At 42.6% G+C, this 18,150-nt stretch overlaps 1 protein-coding gene across 2 annotated transcripts in view; it reads right to left on the reverse strand.

The window, feature by feature from the left end:
- Positions 1-18,150, reverse strand: part of LOC143904589 (ankyrin repeat and SAM domain-containing protein 1A) — a 43,847-nt gene that overhangs the window by 22,611 nt on the left and 3,086 nt on the right. The window contains exons 2-11 of one of the 2 annotated variants that reach the window (XM_077419389.1): positions 12,514-12,594; positions 12,221-12,377; positions 11,815-11,960; positions 11,551-11,673; positions 8,587-8,813; positions 7,783-7,999; positions 5,689-5,901; positions 5,037-5,307; positions 4,002-4,688; positions 545-719 (exon numbers count right to left, since the gene is read on the reverse strand). In XM_077419389.1, the coding sequence (XP_077275515.1) occupies positions 545-719; positions 4,002-4,688; positions 5,037-5,307; positions 5,689-5,901; positions 7,783-7,999; positions 8,587-8,813; positions 11,551-11,673; positions 11,815-11,960; positions 12,221-12,377; positions 12,514-12,594 (2,297 nt within the window). The remainder of the gene's footprint in view (positions 1-544; positions 720-4,001; positions 4,689-5,036; positions 5,308-5,688; positions 5,902-7,782; positions 8,000-8,586; positions 8,814-11,550; positions 11,674-11,814; positions 11,961-12,220; positions 12,378-12,513; positions 12,595-18,150) is intronic. The other variant, XM_077419390.1, reaches the window with a different exon arrangement.

Consider the following 18,150-nt stretch of genomic DNA (forward strand, 5'->3'; position numbering starts at 1 on the left):
CTCTCTCTCTCTTTTATATCTATATACCGATAAGGAAATGAAAGCAAAAATAATGAAAAGGATAAAAATAGTACCGATTTATGTCTTTATGCCGTTTTACATCCATTTATCAAACCTTCCGGGTCGTGATATAAATATATACTGTGCTGTTACACGAACGCCACAAATATGTAAATGTTAATGTCGATAACAGACGGGGGATGAAAGTAATTTAATACATGAAATTGAATACATAAAATTATTTCAGCATCAACACCATCACCTTTAGGTGACACTATACATATGTACATACAAATCGCCTCGTAGCTTCCTGCCCCGTTTTCACCAATGCAGTACGAGTTCAACAATACATTGCGTAATTAAACGGGAAAAGAGTCGAGAGACTTGCTTTTAGAGTGCATGTCCCAAGAAACGTCCCAATCGTCGCGTTAACGGTGTTTCAGACAGACGGTAAAAAGACAGAAACGTAACACAACGGTTATGCATGTACACGTGGGCAGAAAGAAGCGTCATGCGGTGCAGCCAAGCGTGCGTTGCTGTTTACCTGCGAACGGCACGTCGCCGAAGTATTCCTCGACATTGTCCGTGGACATGCTCTTGTCGGACAGCGATACGCTGGACAGCGAGCCGCTTGACGCGTTGAGTGATCCACCGGTGGGAAATTGCAGCAGATCTTCGTCCGTTTCCGTTTCCATGTCACGGGATCTTCGCTTGTACACCTATTGACAAATCAGCGCCATTTGAAGAAGAAGCGAGATTCCCTCCCGCCTAAAGTACACGCTACAAATATTGCAGGGAAATACTGCGGGAAAGGGCACATTTTCGACGCTTCGATTTCCAAGCTTTCAATATCTGCTGTGAAAAGCTCGGATATACTGATCATGTTGTTGGATTTATGGCAGTTGCGTTTTACAATTTGCCCGCGACCACTATTACTCTGGACATATATCGCCGTTATCACGAAATTGTCAACATTCGTATTTTATACACGGATATTTACAGTCGATATAAAAATTCCCCTGTGAGCCGCGTCGCGTCGCGTCGCGTCGCGTCGAGCCGCGGCAAATCACACGATGGAAAAATGAAGCCAATCCTATCGCGATGAAAATTTATTGAAACGAAACGTTCGCGTGCAGGCACGCGAGAAATATGCCATGTAAATCGGAAGGAAAATAAATACGCGTGGTCAACCTCTAAAGCATATTTATTTATTCGAATAAAAATCTATACCTTTTGACATTAATTCTTTCGATTCCGCTGACGGCGAGTCACAAATGACAAATATAATACGATTTTTCCAGCATTCCTGAATTTTATGATCCGCAACGAATTATTGCTGCAAATATTGCGATGTAGTTTACATAGGAATTAATAAATTATTTTATATCTACATCAAAAATTATTTTTAATCTAAAAAATGAAAGATGAATAACTGAAGATGTGAATAACCTTAATACTGATAATAATTAAAATTACAACTTAGTATAGTTTGTACAGATTTACGTTTAATTACATATGTGTATTTTTATATGTATTTTTACATATTACGTTATATTAATAATAAGCTATAACCAACGCGGTCAACGTAACGTCATTTATGTTTAACGGCGAGGCGTATTAAACCACCGAAAATTGCGTTACGCCACTCAAAGAGACCGCGCTTTTTGATTTACTAAGTGCAAACTGCACGAAACGGCGAGCTGCTATTTCATCGCGCGTTCTAGAAAGGCTCTAACGCAATTAAAATTTGACGTCAGTGGCCCGACAGACGCTCCGCGGTATCATCTGTAAAACGCCGAGAGCGAGCGTCTCGAGGAGACGGCCGGAAACCGTCGCTACAAATTCGTGAATTTCTCTCTCTCCTAACGGCAACGGAGAACGAGCGTTCGCGAGGCGAAGTCAGACAGGCATAGAAGCCGAGGGCTTCATTATTCAAAGGGTGTCGGCGTCTTGCATTCTGCCGCTCTACTGGATTCGCGGAAGTTGACGGGTGAGAAGCAACCATCCATAGAGGGTTCTCCCATCTCTTCGTCCTTCCTCCGACAGGTTCGCGGAGACCCTCTGCCTCCGTGTGCCGAACACGCTGTCTTCGGCTGCCGTAACGGCGTTCGATCTCCATCATCGAATCATATCAGCTGCTCAACGAATTGAGAATACGCTACTCGGATACTATCGCGAGTCGACCGACGAACCTTGCGGTATTAGTCGTGTAAATTGTGCGATATTACCGATATCAAGTTAACCCTCAATAGCATCCTCGAGATATCTCGTTGATTGGAATTTCCAATACGTACTTGTTTGATCTCGTGACTCGGATCTTTGGATCTTATTTAAATTTCGAATCCGGAAATGTGTAGGAATCGCCTGATCGTCCAATGGGGAGTGAAGGGATTTATAACTCATCGAATACCAGAAAGGATATATGAAGCATGTTACGAGAAGAAGGTATCCATGTCTATCAAATAGACGATTTGCATGATGTAGACATCGATCATCTCCCAAGCAAGCGATGTTACACGGTACCACCGGCTGTACACATGAGTTCGCCGTCTTCGCCGCATTCACCGACTCCTTTCTGGATATATTCACTGTGTGATATTTCGTCAAGCGTGTATAGCCGACTGAAAGACACGGATTGCGAATGCATATAGGAAACGGTAGAGAGAAGCTGGGGTGGATGGCAGAGAGATACCGTGGAAAGAGCAAAGAGAGAAAGAGAGAGAGAGGGAGAGAGAAAGTGGAAGAGAGAAGAAGAGGGAGGGGAAGGCAGGAGTGCGCTGGAAGCTGCGCCATGTGCTATGGATATCCATTCGCGGTGGATGGGAATTGAACGTAGTCGGTCTCACAGCAGAACGATCATAGGGCGACACGCAAACGGCAGCAAACGAGCGAGGCAGGTCGAAAGCAGCGACGGCGGCTGCGAGGGAGGCAGAGGGACGAATCCTTGTAAATCGTATCACAGATCAAACACAGCTTGTATATTAAACGTAACCTGGTAAGACGTCGACTGCTTATCTACTGTCCAAGGCACCAGGTCAAGTGAGAGCGTTAATGGCAACCCTTAACGAGCGCACGTTGCCAAGTTCTTACGTCACGAGCGCGGCTTAAACGCGAGCGGCGCTCTAAACTCCCCCGCGTTCTCCGCGCGGAGTCTCCACGATCTAACGCGTCTTTAGCGGGACTATATCTCGCTATTCCTCGAGACATATGAGACGGATGTACATACAACATACGTATAAACGTCTACTGATTGCCGTACTTCCAAGCAGCAGCCGAGGATGCAAAATTGAACCGGCGTTGCACGCTTCGCCGAGTGCCGCGTGACAAATCGCGGAAACGCTCCCATTTGAAATTGCTACTGCGTTTGAAACGAACCGCGGAATTCTCACGGGAAATCGAGAATCTTGCATGCACGCACGTACGAGTTAATGCGGGGATAGGAAATTACGTTAGTCGCTTTAAGAGAACCATCCGTTGATTTACAACTTGTCAATATGATTTTCTAAAGCAGCTTTATTTTACAAAAATGGCACCGATTTTTATATATGAAAAAGATAATCATCGCGTTTCTTTCGATAATCTAATAAACACGCTTGAAAATTGCGTTGTTGCGGAAGCTCGTAATAAGATATTAAGGTAAATGTACCAATGCCTGGACACGTACCTATGTCTGGACATTTATGATTTTTATTTTAGTTCTTAAATAAGTTATAACGTTAATTTTAAAATCAAAGAATTAAAGATAAAAATATTTTTTTTGTATTATATTTTTATCTTTGATTTTAATTCGTGTTATATTCATTAAAAAAAAAAAAACCAAAATGATAGAGATGTCTAGACATAGGTCTTAAGTGTCCCAGCATTGGTACATTTTTACCTTATCACGTATCATCAGCCACTGCACGTAATGACCTGTTATTAACTGCCCGCTATCTTTTAGGCATTACACATCCGTCAACCCGGTGCCTCTGCGTGGAGTAATAGCCGCTGATAGCACTTACCTGGCTGAGCGGACGAATACGCTCGTGGATGGACTTTTCCGCTTGCATGGCGGACGGCGGCGGATGATCGGGGGTAGGCGGTTGAACGTAATGCGTGGGGCTGGTCGGCAGCATCATTTGCACGCGTTTGAGACGTTTGTCAGTGGCCTCGCGACTCTCAGACGCGGATTGCCCGTCCGCTATCTCACGCCTCTCATCGAGGAGACTCTCCTGGGAAGATCTCAGGGTGAGAAACGCGCTCGATACGAACGTTTGCTCCTGGATCACCGCGTCGCCGTCGCTGCAGGGTGATTTGTCGGTGCACGAGCTGTTCTCCGGCTCGTAGTTCTCGTACGCGTGTCTACGTAATTTCCTACGCGGATTCAGCATCTTGACCGGCCGGTTCTCGTAGATGGACGTTATGGCTACCGGCTCCACCCCGGACTCACGGCCTTTCTCATCGGCCCCGACCAGCCGCGATTTCATCTCCACGTACTGGTCCACGCTTCGCGTAACGTGTCGCAGCTGATCGCGCCGTTTCTGCAGCTGCTCAAGATCGATGTGACTTCGCGCACCGCTGCGCGCCAAGAACAAGTACTCGTAATTGCTCGGCCCTACCGAACTGTCGGCTGATAAAGACATCTGCGTTTGCAGGTGCGTCGGGGATACCGAGAGATTTCGTCTAGGCGGCTTCTTGGGCGGTGTCGGCTGCGGAAGAAGAAGCGAATATTTCTTCACGTTCGCGGATTATCTCCGCGTCCGAATTGTCGTCACATTCACAAATATTCCCAAAAAATTTAATTCGCGATTAATTCGAGAAAGGGCGCAAGGCAATTTTATCTCTTTAATTTTAATCGAAAACATATATTCATGTCATCGAATATTTCTTCATAACTTAGATAAACCGGGGACCTTACCGAGACTTTATTGTTGAATTTAATTCGCGATTAATTCGAGAAAGGGCGCAAGGCAATTTTATCTCTTTAATTTTAATCGAAAACATATATTCATGTCATCGAATATTTCTTCATAACTTAGATAAACCGGGGACCTTACCGAGACTTTATTGTTGGAAGCGGGGCTGTGTAGCGAGCTGGACAGGGGTGCCATCGGCAAGTAAATCCCGGTGCTGGAATCGTTGGGCAAACAACGACGGTCCCGTGGGCTCGGTCCGCCGACGCTCGAGGATGACGATACGCTCAATTGGTCGGACTCTCTGCCCCCGTATCCCGTGGGCAATGTCAAGGACAGGTCCTCTGATACGAAGCTACCCTCCATTGTGCCGCGTGGCACGGGTGGAGTTTGGTACAGTCCGCTGTCGGAGCCCCTGTACAACCAAAACTCGGGGTTTCAGCGGAACCAATCGGCTATCTATTATTGGTCGATGATAAATCGACTCGATAGATCGAGAATGTCGGAAACGTACGCTGCCGCTCGATTAATCAGCAAGAAATACAAATATTTCTCACGTCTACACGCCGTTACATTTTGCGCGTTAACAGCATATCTTGAAATTGTATTTGTCTGAAGTATTATGCGGTATTCAACATCAAAATACGCGTGAATAATTTTCAAAATGTTCTACAGCCGAGTACATGCATGTAAACTACGCTAATCAAGACTACCTTCGAAAACGTTGATTCGATATTATGAAGTATTCATGTTGTTTCTAATGCAACTGTGATGCAAAATGCTTGCGTGTCATTACCGTGTAGTGTCGAATGGTAATGGTGTTCTTTTGGTAGTGTTTTGTGGTATATCTTCAGGAGTTTGGTCGGAACTTTCGAGAGTATTTATAGAGTTGAGAGTGTCGGATAGGGACATAAAAACGCTGTCGAAGACGGAACTGGGGTCGGAGTCCTCTGTCTGCTGGAGGGCCCTCCGTACTCCGTTCACCGAGTCCCCGTACTGCTCGTCTTCACTGAAACGCGCACCCCGGTACGTCAACCGTTATCGATTACCAACAATTAACCGCACATCCAAAGCCAAGCAACATATAATCTCGTATATCGTTCAAGCTAGAATAACTGCTATACAGCTATGCTTTACTCAATGAAATTATTTTTTAATTTATTTAGACGAAGTTTTATTGTTCTATCTTATTACACTAATGTTATTTAATATTTAAATCGTATCGCTCCGCGAATAACGAAAATGCTTAAATTAAAATATTCGCAAAAGCAAAGAGTGATCGCATTATATGTATAAGGATGTAAATGTAAATCGTATGCGCGCTATAGAAAAGACAGCTGCTCCCATTGACAAAATATGGTTCAGTTAAAGACATTCACAGGCAAGTGCCGACTTTTTAATGAGGCCACGTCGACGAGGACGGAACGCGACGATCGCGGAAAAGAGAAGCGAAAAAGGAGTTCGCGGCCCCGAGGGGGTCGGCGGAGGCCACGCGCTCGTACCACGAGGGAGAGAGCAATGGTTATTAGTTTTATGCTGAGATGGGCTAACATTTACATTGTTTAACGTGATAGATTCATTTCGAGGCGGCCAAGCCGGGGCTACCGACGTCAAACATTGATGGTAGAAGTGCGGGAACATCAACGGGAGCTCCCACGCGTTCTCTCGCTCCCTTCTCCCTCTTCCACACGTACATATTGCGTATCCCTCTTTCTCCTTCGTTCGCTCCCTTACTCTCCGAGTTTTCCTTCATCGTCTCTCTATCGCTCTATGTCTTCGTCTTTCTCTCTCTCGTTCGTTGTACCCCACGAGCCAACCAGTCGGGCTTAGCAGCTAGAGCGGTAGCACTGGCACAGAGTACCAATGGGGTGATGCAACGGGGGTGACCTAGGGGCGAACGAGGCGGTCGGACCCACCATCTCGCCTGCCTACATCAGGAAAATTAAACCAAGCCAAGCGGTGCTTAACGCGCTGGGGCTACACGCGGCCGTGCCACCTCCTCCAACCTCTTCCTCCACCTTCGCGTTTCACCCCCCCCCCTGGCGCCGCCCCATATATCCAGGTTCCCTTTTCGGTTCGAGAACCTCTACCTACAACCTTCTCCACCTCCTACGGATACCGACGGTAGCAGCAGCGCCAGCACCAGCCGTCATCATCCCTGGTGCTTGGCCGGCACTCACTCATTCACTCCGCGCTCCGTCCACGTCTACGCTTTTGTTTGTCCAACATCTTCTATATTAAAGCACAGCCGCAGCCGCTGTGCGCGCACGAAGCCTTTTTGCAAAATATTACGAGCCTCCGCGCTTACCCGATCCAATCGCGCTTTCTATTTTTTTTCCGAGGGAGTTCTATAAAGATGGTCTGAGTGATAGAGGGATACGTTTTCACTAAATTTTACGTGCAAAGTTTCAATTCTCTCGAATGATTATATGTGAGAATATATGTATGTGAACATTTGATATATATTAAAATTTGCGTTAAGTGTAATAAATGAATGTAATTTATTTGTTAATAGTTTTGATTATTACACGTACGTGTGTTGCTAGATATTATTTAATACGTTCTAATAAATATTTATACGTCGAAATATTTAAATTATGTTATGCTATCTTATATCAATTATATATGTGTATAAATTTTCTCATAATATTTTGCTGATGATGTAAATTATTTGGTTACTGCCGAATTAATATCTTGCTAATATCACACGTACACATATATTATCTATACTATATGTTCTGTACAAATGTATCTGTACATGTATCATTATCTATCACGACATCGTAGTAGGAAGAAATCAATGAGGGAAAATAGGGGAAAGATTTGATATATACGCTATAAAAAATATTGCAACGCACAACATGCAATGAATGTGAAGAAAAATACTCACAAGGACATGACGGAAGTGCCGGAAACGCGACGATCGTCGTCCCGAGGCTTATGATAGAACTGCCATTGAGTAGGCGACGTTCCTTCCGCGGGGGAGAGATCATCCTCCGGACGAACATTTTCATAGGGGCTGCCCAACGAGTCGCCACCCTGCACCGGAATTGGCGGCAAGTTCTCGCTATCGGCGTCGCTTTCCACACCGGAGGAAGACCGGTGCCCTGTTTCAAAATCGAAATTGTAATTGTACACAATAATCATCCGTATAAAAATACTTATAAATATTTTCAGACAAAACTAACGAAATTGCAACGTTGTAGCTGCAGAGCAGCGAATGAGAAGGAAATAAAATAGCGAAAATACAAAATTAATTTTTTAAATATGTTCTTCTAATATGTAGCAATTTAAAAAAATAAGAATTGTCATGATCATTGTTATTGTACGATGTGTAAGTTGTAACGATAAAAATTGTAAACGTGTTGTTTCACTATTCGTACGTAATGTGTGCAGAAACAGATTTCGGGATTAATTCCATGTGCTTAATATAACGTTGTGCAAATACACGCAAATCTTTATATGTGGCTAAGAGCGATTTAATTAAACGCTGCAGTAAACTAGAAACGTACGTTCTCTCAACAGAAATTTCACTAATTACATATGTGTATATACACACACACACACACATATATATATTCCGATACAATATATATATATATAAAACGATATATATACACACATATATATATATATATATATATATATCGATCGTGATGCTACGAAAATAAATTGCATGCGAATGCAGCCGTACTTTTTATCACCGCTGTGATATCTTGAGTAACATGCGGCGGAAACTGTCCCAGAAGATCAAGCACCGTGTTTTGCCGAGAATCCCTAATGCCCAAATCCACTCCGCGATCTAAAAGCGCCCGTACCACTTCCATCTTGCCACAAAGCGCGGCCTCGTGCATCGCGGTCCCTGCTGATGTTCTCGTATTGACATCAACTCCAGCGGCAAGGAGGACCTCCACGACCGCTCTGCAACAAAATTAAACGAACATTTTATTGCATTTTATTTTACGTTTCAAATAAAAAATGTAACGGGCTCGTAAAATTTGCAATTATTCAAAGCTACGTGCTACGTGTACCACGTTTATGTAAAGAGAGATTGCGTTTTGAGTAGCTTCGCATTTTGTTATGCTTTTTACGCAAAAAATTAGAAAATAAAGTCCAGCTTACATATAAAAAAAGTATTAGGAAAAAAAAAAAAACAAATTGTCGACTATGACATGTGGGATTTCACAATAAATCTCGAGCGGGAAACCAGAGCTTCGGGGATTTAAGCGACCTCGAAGCTTCTCCCGCGACTGCCATCCATCGACAGGCCATTAAGACTATCAGAGATGCATTTGCCATCGGCGCCTAATTGAAACACAGATTTTACCTTCCTTCTATCGGATGGGCCGTGTACCGACTGCGGTGACCGCAGCCGTCCGTCGCATATAGGATTGGCGGCTGAAGATCGGATTCGCATGCACCTATGTTGTTATTACCGTAGCATAGGGGTATTTGTATACTGGCTTACCGAGAGCATCGATATTGAATCCGATAATAGACATTACTCCGCGTCCGCCTCCCCAAACTGATCCCTCTCTGCCATCACACAGTCCCTTCCCCCCATCCCCCTCCTGATCTAGCCCCATATAGCCCCCACACTGGTAGATCCACTAAATATCGTGGTGCGCGCGTGAAACGCGTGCGTGAGCTCGACCGTCGCAATGTACGCAACCCCTCTCCCGTGTACGTGCTCGCGTGCGCGCGTGCGCGCGTACATCTACCTCAGAGACTCTCAAACTTTGCAATATCAAAATCTTCTAACTAACACATTCAACAGATTGATCCAAAGTGGACAGAGGAAATTTAAATAGTTAAGAATACATTAGCTAAATGCCGTGTAAAATATAGCAGGAATATAAGATATAAGAATATGATTTTATTATACACTACTTCATTATTGATATTTGATGATTGCATAGATATGCGTATTATATAAATTCACGCAATCCGCGATCAATTGTGGACGTAAATAGATGTACATGGACTTTTATTGATGCATTGATACATTATTTCTCATCCCTCGTGGCGTTTTTTTTTTGTAGCTGCAGTTTGAGAAACGCTGATCTAGCCCAAACGCCTAAACAGCTCGTGCGTACGCGTTCGCACTCGTACAGGCGCAAACGTCTCGCGCGCCGTTATTTAACCAAAATTCGAGCGATAAAATGTCACGTTCCGCACGCTCTCTCTCTCTCTCTCACGCCCACCCCACACCAGCAGCACCCCCCCGGCCAATTCTGCTGCACCCTCGCGCGCTGGCATCGACGGAAAATGCAGCCGCCGGACTGTATATCGCGATACGATCGCATTATAAGCGGCAAACGCCGGTTAAAGCGATTACCGGCTGCGAGGCTGCATAGAAAAACCGGCGTTATACCCGATTACAATGTGACTGCCGTTTCGCGGCGATTCACGATTCGATTCGACTGCCAACCGGACTGTTACGATCATGCATCTCCTCGCTGTCCACCGCTCTCGTCTCCGTGGCGTCGATTATACAAAAAGCTCACAGCGGGATTACGGACTAGCATCGCCCTGTTAAACGAGAACGTATATCGCTCGACACCAAATTTTAAATGCGAAACGACCAGATAACGGAGATGTTACAGCGTGTGATACCGAGATGATATTTGCTATCGCGATTCTAAGAGACCAAAGGATTTTTCACGATTATCGAAGAAATATAGCAGTTTATAGTTTTTCGCCATCTGATCATGTGGGTTCGACGTAATCGATTATCCGCTCCTTTCTTTGTCACCCCATTACGCGGTTCAGTTAATTGAATAATATTGCACAAGATACATGATTTATGATTATGACATTATTTATTTCACATAGAAGGTTTTTCCACTCCAATTTAATATCGATGACTTATTAATCATTGTATCATTATGTGTATGCAATGATATGATATCTCGATATAATAAACAGCGTGATGCGAGAAACCAACATATTTTTGAGACGCAAATAGTATTTTGCCGTTGCTGCCATCACGATTAATATAGGTCGATACGTTTCGGCGGCAGTGATTAATACGATTCTCGTAATCGGGAGGCGGTCAGCAATCCGCACGGATGGACAGAGCGGCTGCCGGTGTGATGCGATCGGACGCATTCGCGTGGCTCGAGGAGGGACGAGAGGGCAATCGACGGGACGGTAATATGGGACGTGTAACCAGTAGAGGGTAGGATCGGATCATGCCAGTCGTAGGACGCATATATCGCATTCGACGGGATTACGCAACGCGGTGCTCTCTGATTGGCTCTAATGGCCAGCACTGCAAATGGCTCGACATCGTTATGGTTAGCTCGAACGAATCCATTGTTGTACTCGAACACAATACACGTTGCGCATTATCCAATAATTAGCGTGACCATTTCGCGGGAAGAAGTGATATGCGGTCCTTAGATAAACAAAAATACCCGCACATGCAATGATAAATTGGCATTGTACGTGCTTCATCGGAATATAATTAAAACCGCTAAATCGATTCGTACGAGATAAAAAGAGAAAATAAGGCCACTACATTTTCAAAATACATGATACCTCAGTATCATTAAATAATTAATTTTTATCGCTTTCTAGCAATTTTACTTATGAATTACTCTAACGATTATAAATTATACTCTTTTTCAAATACGCCAAAAAAATTAACTCTTACCTGTGGCCATTGCGTGAAGCTAAATGCAATGGTGTATGCGGGAAGATCAGAGATGAGGAAGAATTACGAAGCGATTCGATTAATTCAGGATGCGTTCGCACGAGTAACTCCACAGTTTCCAATCTGTAAGAAACGCCACGATTACTTTACATCGGTGATATATTATAGCCTGCTCCGATCGAAGCGATAATATCATGAAGTGCGCACGAAAAAAATATGTGGTTGAGTCACTGAAAAAGATATATTCGTATGTGCGCGATTTACCTGCCATATTGCGCAGCGAGGTCGAGCGCGGATTCTCCGCGGCTGTTGCGGATACTAGGGTCGCATCCGTATTGCAACAGCTGTGCCACCACTTCCGTGTGCCCGTACTGCGCGGCACAATGCAATGCAGTCTCGTTATCCTTTGTCTGTAACCAAATGATATTTAGAGTTTTTTTTTAAACTAAATATTGCATATTGATTTGCGACATTTATCGAAGCTATTTCCACTTAACGGAGTAAATATTACTTTTGACATTCATAAAATAAATTTCTTACATTATTTCAATGAGAAGATACTTTAAAACATATTCTGAGAGTGCCACAAAATCTTGAAATGCATCCTAAAGTCGTTTTACGCGTTTGTATTGTCACAGAATTTTCATAAAATCAACATTATATTACTAACCGCAAGATTCACTTTTGGTACCGATGGGCCTTGATTGAGAATTAATCGTACAATTTCCGCGTCCCCAGCCCAAGCTGCCAAATGAAGCGGCGAGGAACCTTTAGCGTCGACGACATTGGTGGAAGCCTCATATTGGAGCAGCAATCTGACCACGTCTCTGCAAATAAATGTTTCAGGAAATGTTAGAGAAGATATGGTTATTTTTAAATTCGATAAAAGAAAAAACGCGTAAAAATTTTAACAAAGTAGAAATACTAAAGCATTTTTTAAAAGTGTTTAAACGCATACTTTACCTATGCCCATTCAGGGCTGCATGGTGAAGAGCTGAATATCCACTGGCGTCTTGCACATTAGCACCTGGCCCTCGACGTAAACTGCAAATAAAATAATCGTTCAATCGTACGACAGAACATCGATAAATTAAAATTTTTACAATAAGTATGAAGTATTGTGCTGGATTTTTAAAGGTTTTTTTTATAGGTGTTGAATGCTAAGTCACAAGAATTAACTTGAGCAAAGAAATGCCAGATAGGATCGAAAATAAAATACTTCAACTCTCTCCACGCGACAATCTTATAGCGACAATTCTAACTAAGTTTAATTTGCCAAGAATTAAATTTTTGTATCATTTTTAACTCAAAAGCTATTGATGACTCGATGTCGAATCAAACGCTGTATATTTCTTGGTTCTATTTCTAATATTCGTGATTCGAAGAGAGTGCACGACTGGCGGCGCGGACTCGCGGCGTATCTCGGTACATCCGCGCATCGCAGACGGTTAGATGACATAATGCGCCGCGTGAAAAGGAACAGACTCGCTAATGAAGCTTCCTGCGTCCAACACATGTTCTCATTAATGTGCCTTTGTTGCGCTCGCGCGGAGATAAATGTCGCGCCCCCGCAAACACCGTGTAAACGACAGCACCCTCGGGGAAAAGCGAAAGAGAGAAGAGAGCGCGCTATATAGCGATGCTCCTCTTCGGCGACTTATGACTCCCGCCCTCGCCACCTCTTCTGCTTCCTTTTATTGAATCGGATATCCAGATATTTCTGCAACGCTTTGCCGATAGAGGAATTTCTCGTTATCCCGTCTCTCTCCAAGTGGATTTGATTGGAGGAACGAAAGGGGAGGAAAGCCGGCGGCTATTCAACCGTCCTCGAAGCGTCGAGTATCCGCGTTCAAAGGCGCTTGAATTGACTGGATTTCGAGAATATTCGAAAAAAGATTCGAATAAAGTTTGTATAAAAGTGAATTCTTTTTTTATTTTTTATTTTTGCGAAATGCACGAGGGCAGGCGAGACTAAGTCGCCGTGAAAAAGAAAATTAAGCGGCGCATAATCGAGATCAAATTCTTTTGAAAGACCGTAATGAGGAATCTATTGGCGACATAAACCCGAGCATTTACGCGTGGTATAATGGATCAACATGAAAAGCCGCAATTAATGTTTTCATTTCACAGTAATAAAGTTCCGACGATTGTACGTGCTGTAAGTGCGATATTATTGCCTAACCGACATAGTCATCCCCGACGTAGTGTTGTTGTAATGCTGGACACGTAACAGTAAGTTTATTGCCAACACCTAATTAACCTAGTAAATACATTGCTCATTATATTCTCATCGCGTTCGTAGGTAACGATTAAAACATCATAAGCGTTAGAAGCGTCAGTTTAAGAAATGATTGCGAGAAAAAGGGTAATACTTCGGTGATTGACACATATATATGATAATATTGCGACGTGGCATATCTTGAGAAAATAAAATAATTCACAATCTGTACAATGCACGATCGACTCTTTTTGTAGCATACTATGCGTGTATATTCGCATCAAAGTACATCTTAATGAGAAATGTTATTAGACAGCATAATATTGACATTAGGCGACTAATAGATTCCACAACTCGAGCACGGTATTTGCGCAGCTCTTATATATCTTTGATATGAGGATTGAAGCGCACAAATATATATGTACATTGCATCCTCTATCATCTAAAAGATAAATCGGATATCAGAAATTTATGTGAATGACCTTTAATACATAATAGATGCTATAATGCACATACATATAGCAAAATATATTCATTCGATTTACGTGAGACAATTAAGTTCCGCAGAGAACGAGCGAGCAACCGATTCGAGTGAGATATTTCGATTCAAAAGACAACCTATAATTAAATCACTGATTATGTACGATCGTATTAGTTCCAAGCAATCTAAATCGCTTGGAATGTATTATCGATCACAAAACTCGCGCGAGGAAATGCCAGGAAACTTTTCCCTGCTCGTTAAAACAGCGTATATACACACATTTTAATCCCACGCCCACGTGACGTTCCCGTCAAAGCATCGCGCTCAGTTTACAAAACAATTACGTAAGCGGGAGACTTTTTTCCAGTATACGAGCGGCACGTCAAAGCACGCCGTCATTAACTAACGTCGTCATTAACCCCTCGGATACACGCACTCTAAATCGTTGACTTTTCGTAGGCGGCACGCGACGATCGGCGTAAAGCTCCGAGCACACTCCCCTTCGCCTCCTCGAGGAACTCTTATATGCCATTGTAGCAGAGATCAAAAAGAAAATTGTATCGCATAAGAGCGATATTACAGGGGCATGGCAAAACGTATGCACCGCTCAAACAAAAATGGAAATCGTGTGGTATGAAAACAAGTGTTAACGAGCATCGTCGGTGTTAAAAAAAAAAAAGTGATTTCAAGCTTCTCGCAAAATAAATTTTTAATGATCGATTTTACTAACGACGTATTTTTCTTGCTTTTATTTTTTTTCTTTCTTTTCTTGCGTTTACGGTGTAATTTGTAAGCTTTAGACTTCGTAATGCTCGATTGCTCGACAACTTGTCTTCCTCTTTATCTTTCTCTCTCTCTCTCTTTCTGTCTTCCCATAACGACGTCTTTCTTTATTTTGCCTTCTCTTTCGATCGTCGAGCCAGGGATGGGTGTTTGTTTTCCACGTCCCGACTCCCGACTACAACCACTACAGGGTGGTGCACACAATTCTTAAAGCCGTGTACACGAACGCGTTGTGCAGTCATGCGTGCGCGTTTCCGCATACGTGCACGCGCAAGTTGCACATATACCATGGAATGATCAAGAGAAGCGTTCCACGTGCTACGATCCTGGTTAGTAAAGAACATTTTGACTCTCTTTTTCTGCCCCTCCACCCCTCTCTGTTCTCCCAGCGTCGCCCTTTCACTTTTCGTCCGCCCCATTCATTGAGTTCATCCGCTCTTCCAAGTTCCTTAATTAAACCCTGAAGATTGTCTGCAAAAAGGACATCGTCCGGTACCCCCGTCGTCGCTGAACATTACGAATGAGATGAGGGGGCAAGAGAGAGATACAGAGAGGAGGACGCGATCATTGGTGGAAAGGCCGTCTGTTGGACACCGTATAATGGTAATTTCTTGTTGGTTTTAATCAAGAAGTTGCGCGATCGAAATGGCCATCGTGGGTCAGCTTCCAGCAGCGTTAATAATCGTGTGTGTGTGTAGCTATTGTTCCTTTCCAATTCCGAAAAAAAGGAAAATATATATAGGCTTGGCTAAACAGGGTAACTATGATATTGATGAGCAACATCTTCGGCAAGTTAATCTCTCTCTCTCTCTCTCTCTCTCTCTCTCTCTCTCTCTCTCTCTCTCTCTCTCTCTCTCTCTCTCTCTCTCTCTCTCTCTCTCTCTCTCTCTCTCTCGTTCAGGATAAAGATTGAATATATATATATATATATATATATATATATATATATTATATATATATATATATATATATATATATATATATATATATATATATATATATATATATATATATATAAATAATGAAAAATATTGAATAAGTTAAAAATTATAAACTTGAATAAGTAATGCAGAGATAAGTGAATAAGTAATTTTGAGTGCATTAAAAACACTTGATGCAAACATAAAATTACATAAACTATAATATGAAATAAATGTAATACTATTGTAAAACAAATCAAAAAATGATTTCATGAATCTTAATGTTTTGTTATCGCTATAAATATTTAGAAAGGATCGGAAATAATATTTATGTAATGAATGAATGATACGACGAGGGACATATTCGCGCTCTACCATAATATTAATGGAACTTCCGTAAACATCTTCAGGGTAGGATTAGAAATATAAAACGTGGATGGATATAAACGGAGCTTGGTAGAGCTCTTTTCGACTGCATGAACGTGAGTGCCTAGCGCGCGAACGCACCCTTATCCCGGAGGCAAAGTGTAGAGGGAAACTAGGCTGAGAGGGAGAAGGAGCAAAAGAGAAAGCGATGAAGAGGAGAGAAGCAGAGTGGGCTGAAATGGGAAAGAGAGGGAGAGGGAGCGAGCGTGCGAGAGAGAAGCTGAAAGCTGTGAGGGTGTATACATGTGAGGGGTGCTGGGGCATCAATCGATAGTTTCCTCCGGCAAAGAAGAGAGGTACGATACGCGCTGACCTAGCCAAATGTCCTTCTTCGGAAATATTTGACGACAGGTGCCGTGAAGAAAAAAACGAAACACTTGCATTTAGTACAAATTATGCCAAGTGTCCTAAAAGTAGTAATTACAATGAACTTCGATCTTTAAGAAATGTAGACATATATAATTTTTCCTCGATAAATATAAATTAAAAAAAAAAAAATAAATTATAGGGGGAGTCCGGGAAACTTGACCATAGAAGAGAGTTGAACCACTTCAAATATCTCGTTCAAATTTTGCGCCAAGCGCGCAATTGTTAAGTTGCTGTATTATATTATATTGTTGTATTTATATAATACAACAATAACGAACGAGATATTTGTAGTGGTTCAACTCTCCTCTATGGTCAAGTCTCCCGGACTCCCCCTATATTACGCGCACGTATATATATATATTTAATTTTAAACATATTTCAATTGTTCCAAATATTGCGAAACAAATCAGCACAAGCAAATCAACCGACTACAATTTATCGGATTCTGATTATTATACGCATTTACATTTGGTCCACGAAATTACTTCCGACAAATTTCAACTTACTATATATCACGCGTGAAAGTACGAATATTTTTACTCTAAATAGATATTATTACATAATTCACGTTACAGTATCGATTTTCTTACGTTCTGTCCCGTGAGATTTTTTTCCCATATGGCTTTGTCCAGCTTTGTCTTTCAACGAAGCTGTGATTAAAATTATTACACCTACATACAAAGTAAAAAAAAAAAAAAAAAGAACGAACGACGAACAAAGGATAAACACGCATTCGCGGGCGCTCGTACACGAAAAGTGGTGCGTCCACTTCGCGATTAGCATCGCAAAATATTCTCAGCTTCCCTCGCCGGGCGGGCTACAGTGTTGAGGAGCTCGGGGACGACGCTCTCTCCAGGGCGGTCGCGTTTTATATTGCTTTTCTGTGATCTTCCGACGAGGAGGGCAAAAAGGCAAGCGCGTGTCGGGCGGTGAAGAGGTCGCGGAATAACGAGAGAAGAAGAAATCGCGCGGGCAAACTTGCCGCGGGGTGGCTTTGTAGTTACGGACAAGTTGCGCGTTGCCGTCGACAGGCACGAGAGAGACAACTCGTTGGAGAAGCGCGCGCGTTCGTTACGATACATTTAGGAATCACCGACGGCGAATCGTCGCCCTCTTCCAGCCCTTGGATAGAGGGAGAAAGATATAGAGGAAAATTGCAAGGCTCTTCAGTTGCGACAGTTGCTTTTATCGTAAAATCTGCTTGTTACGTAAATGCGTATAATGAAAAACTTATCACACATTTTTTATGCCACTAATTGAGTTGTTAAAAGTTGATAGCACTTTGTTTTCTAATATTAAGTATTTTGTATCAGAATTTAATCTCAATATTTGATGCAGAAAAACAGTCGGGCGATATTATAATCGAAAATTTTTTTTGCTCGTTATTTTTATGCTTATATGTA

Source organism: Temnothorax americanus, unplaced genomic scaffold (genome assembly GCF_048541705.1).
Source record: "Temnothorax americanus isolate GAGA-0224 unplaced genomic scaffold, ASM4854170v1 Scaffold54, whole genome shotgun sequence".
Lineage (NCBI taxonomy): Eukaryota > Metazoa > Arthropoda > Insecta > Hymenoptera > Formicidae > Temnothorax > Temnothorax americanus.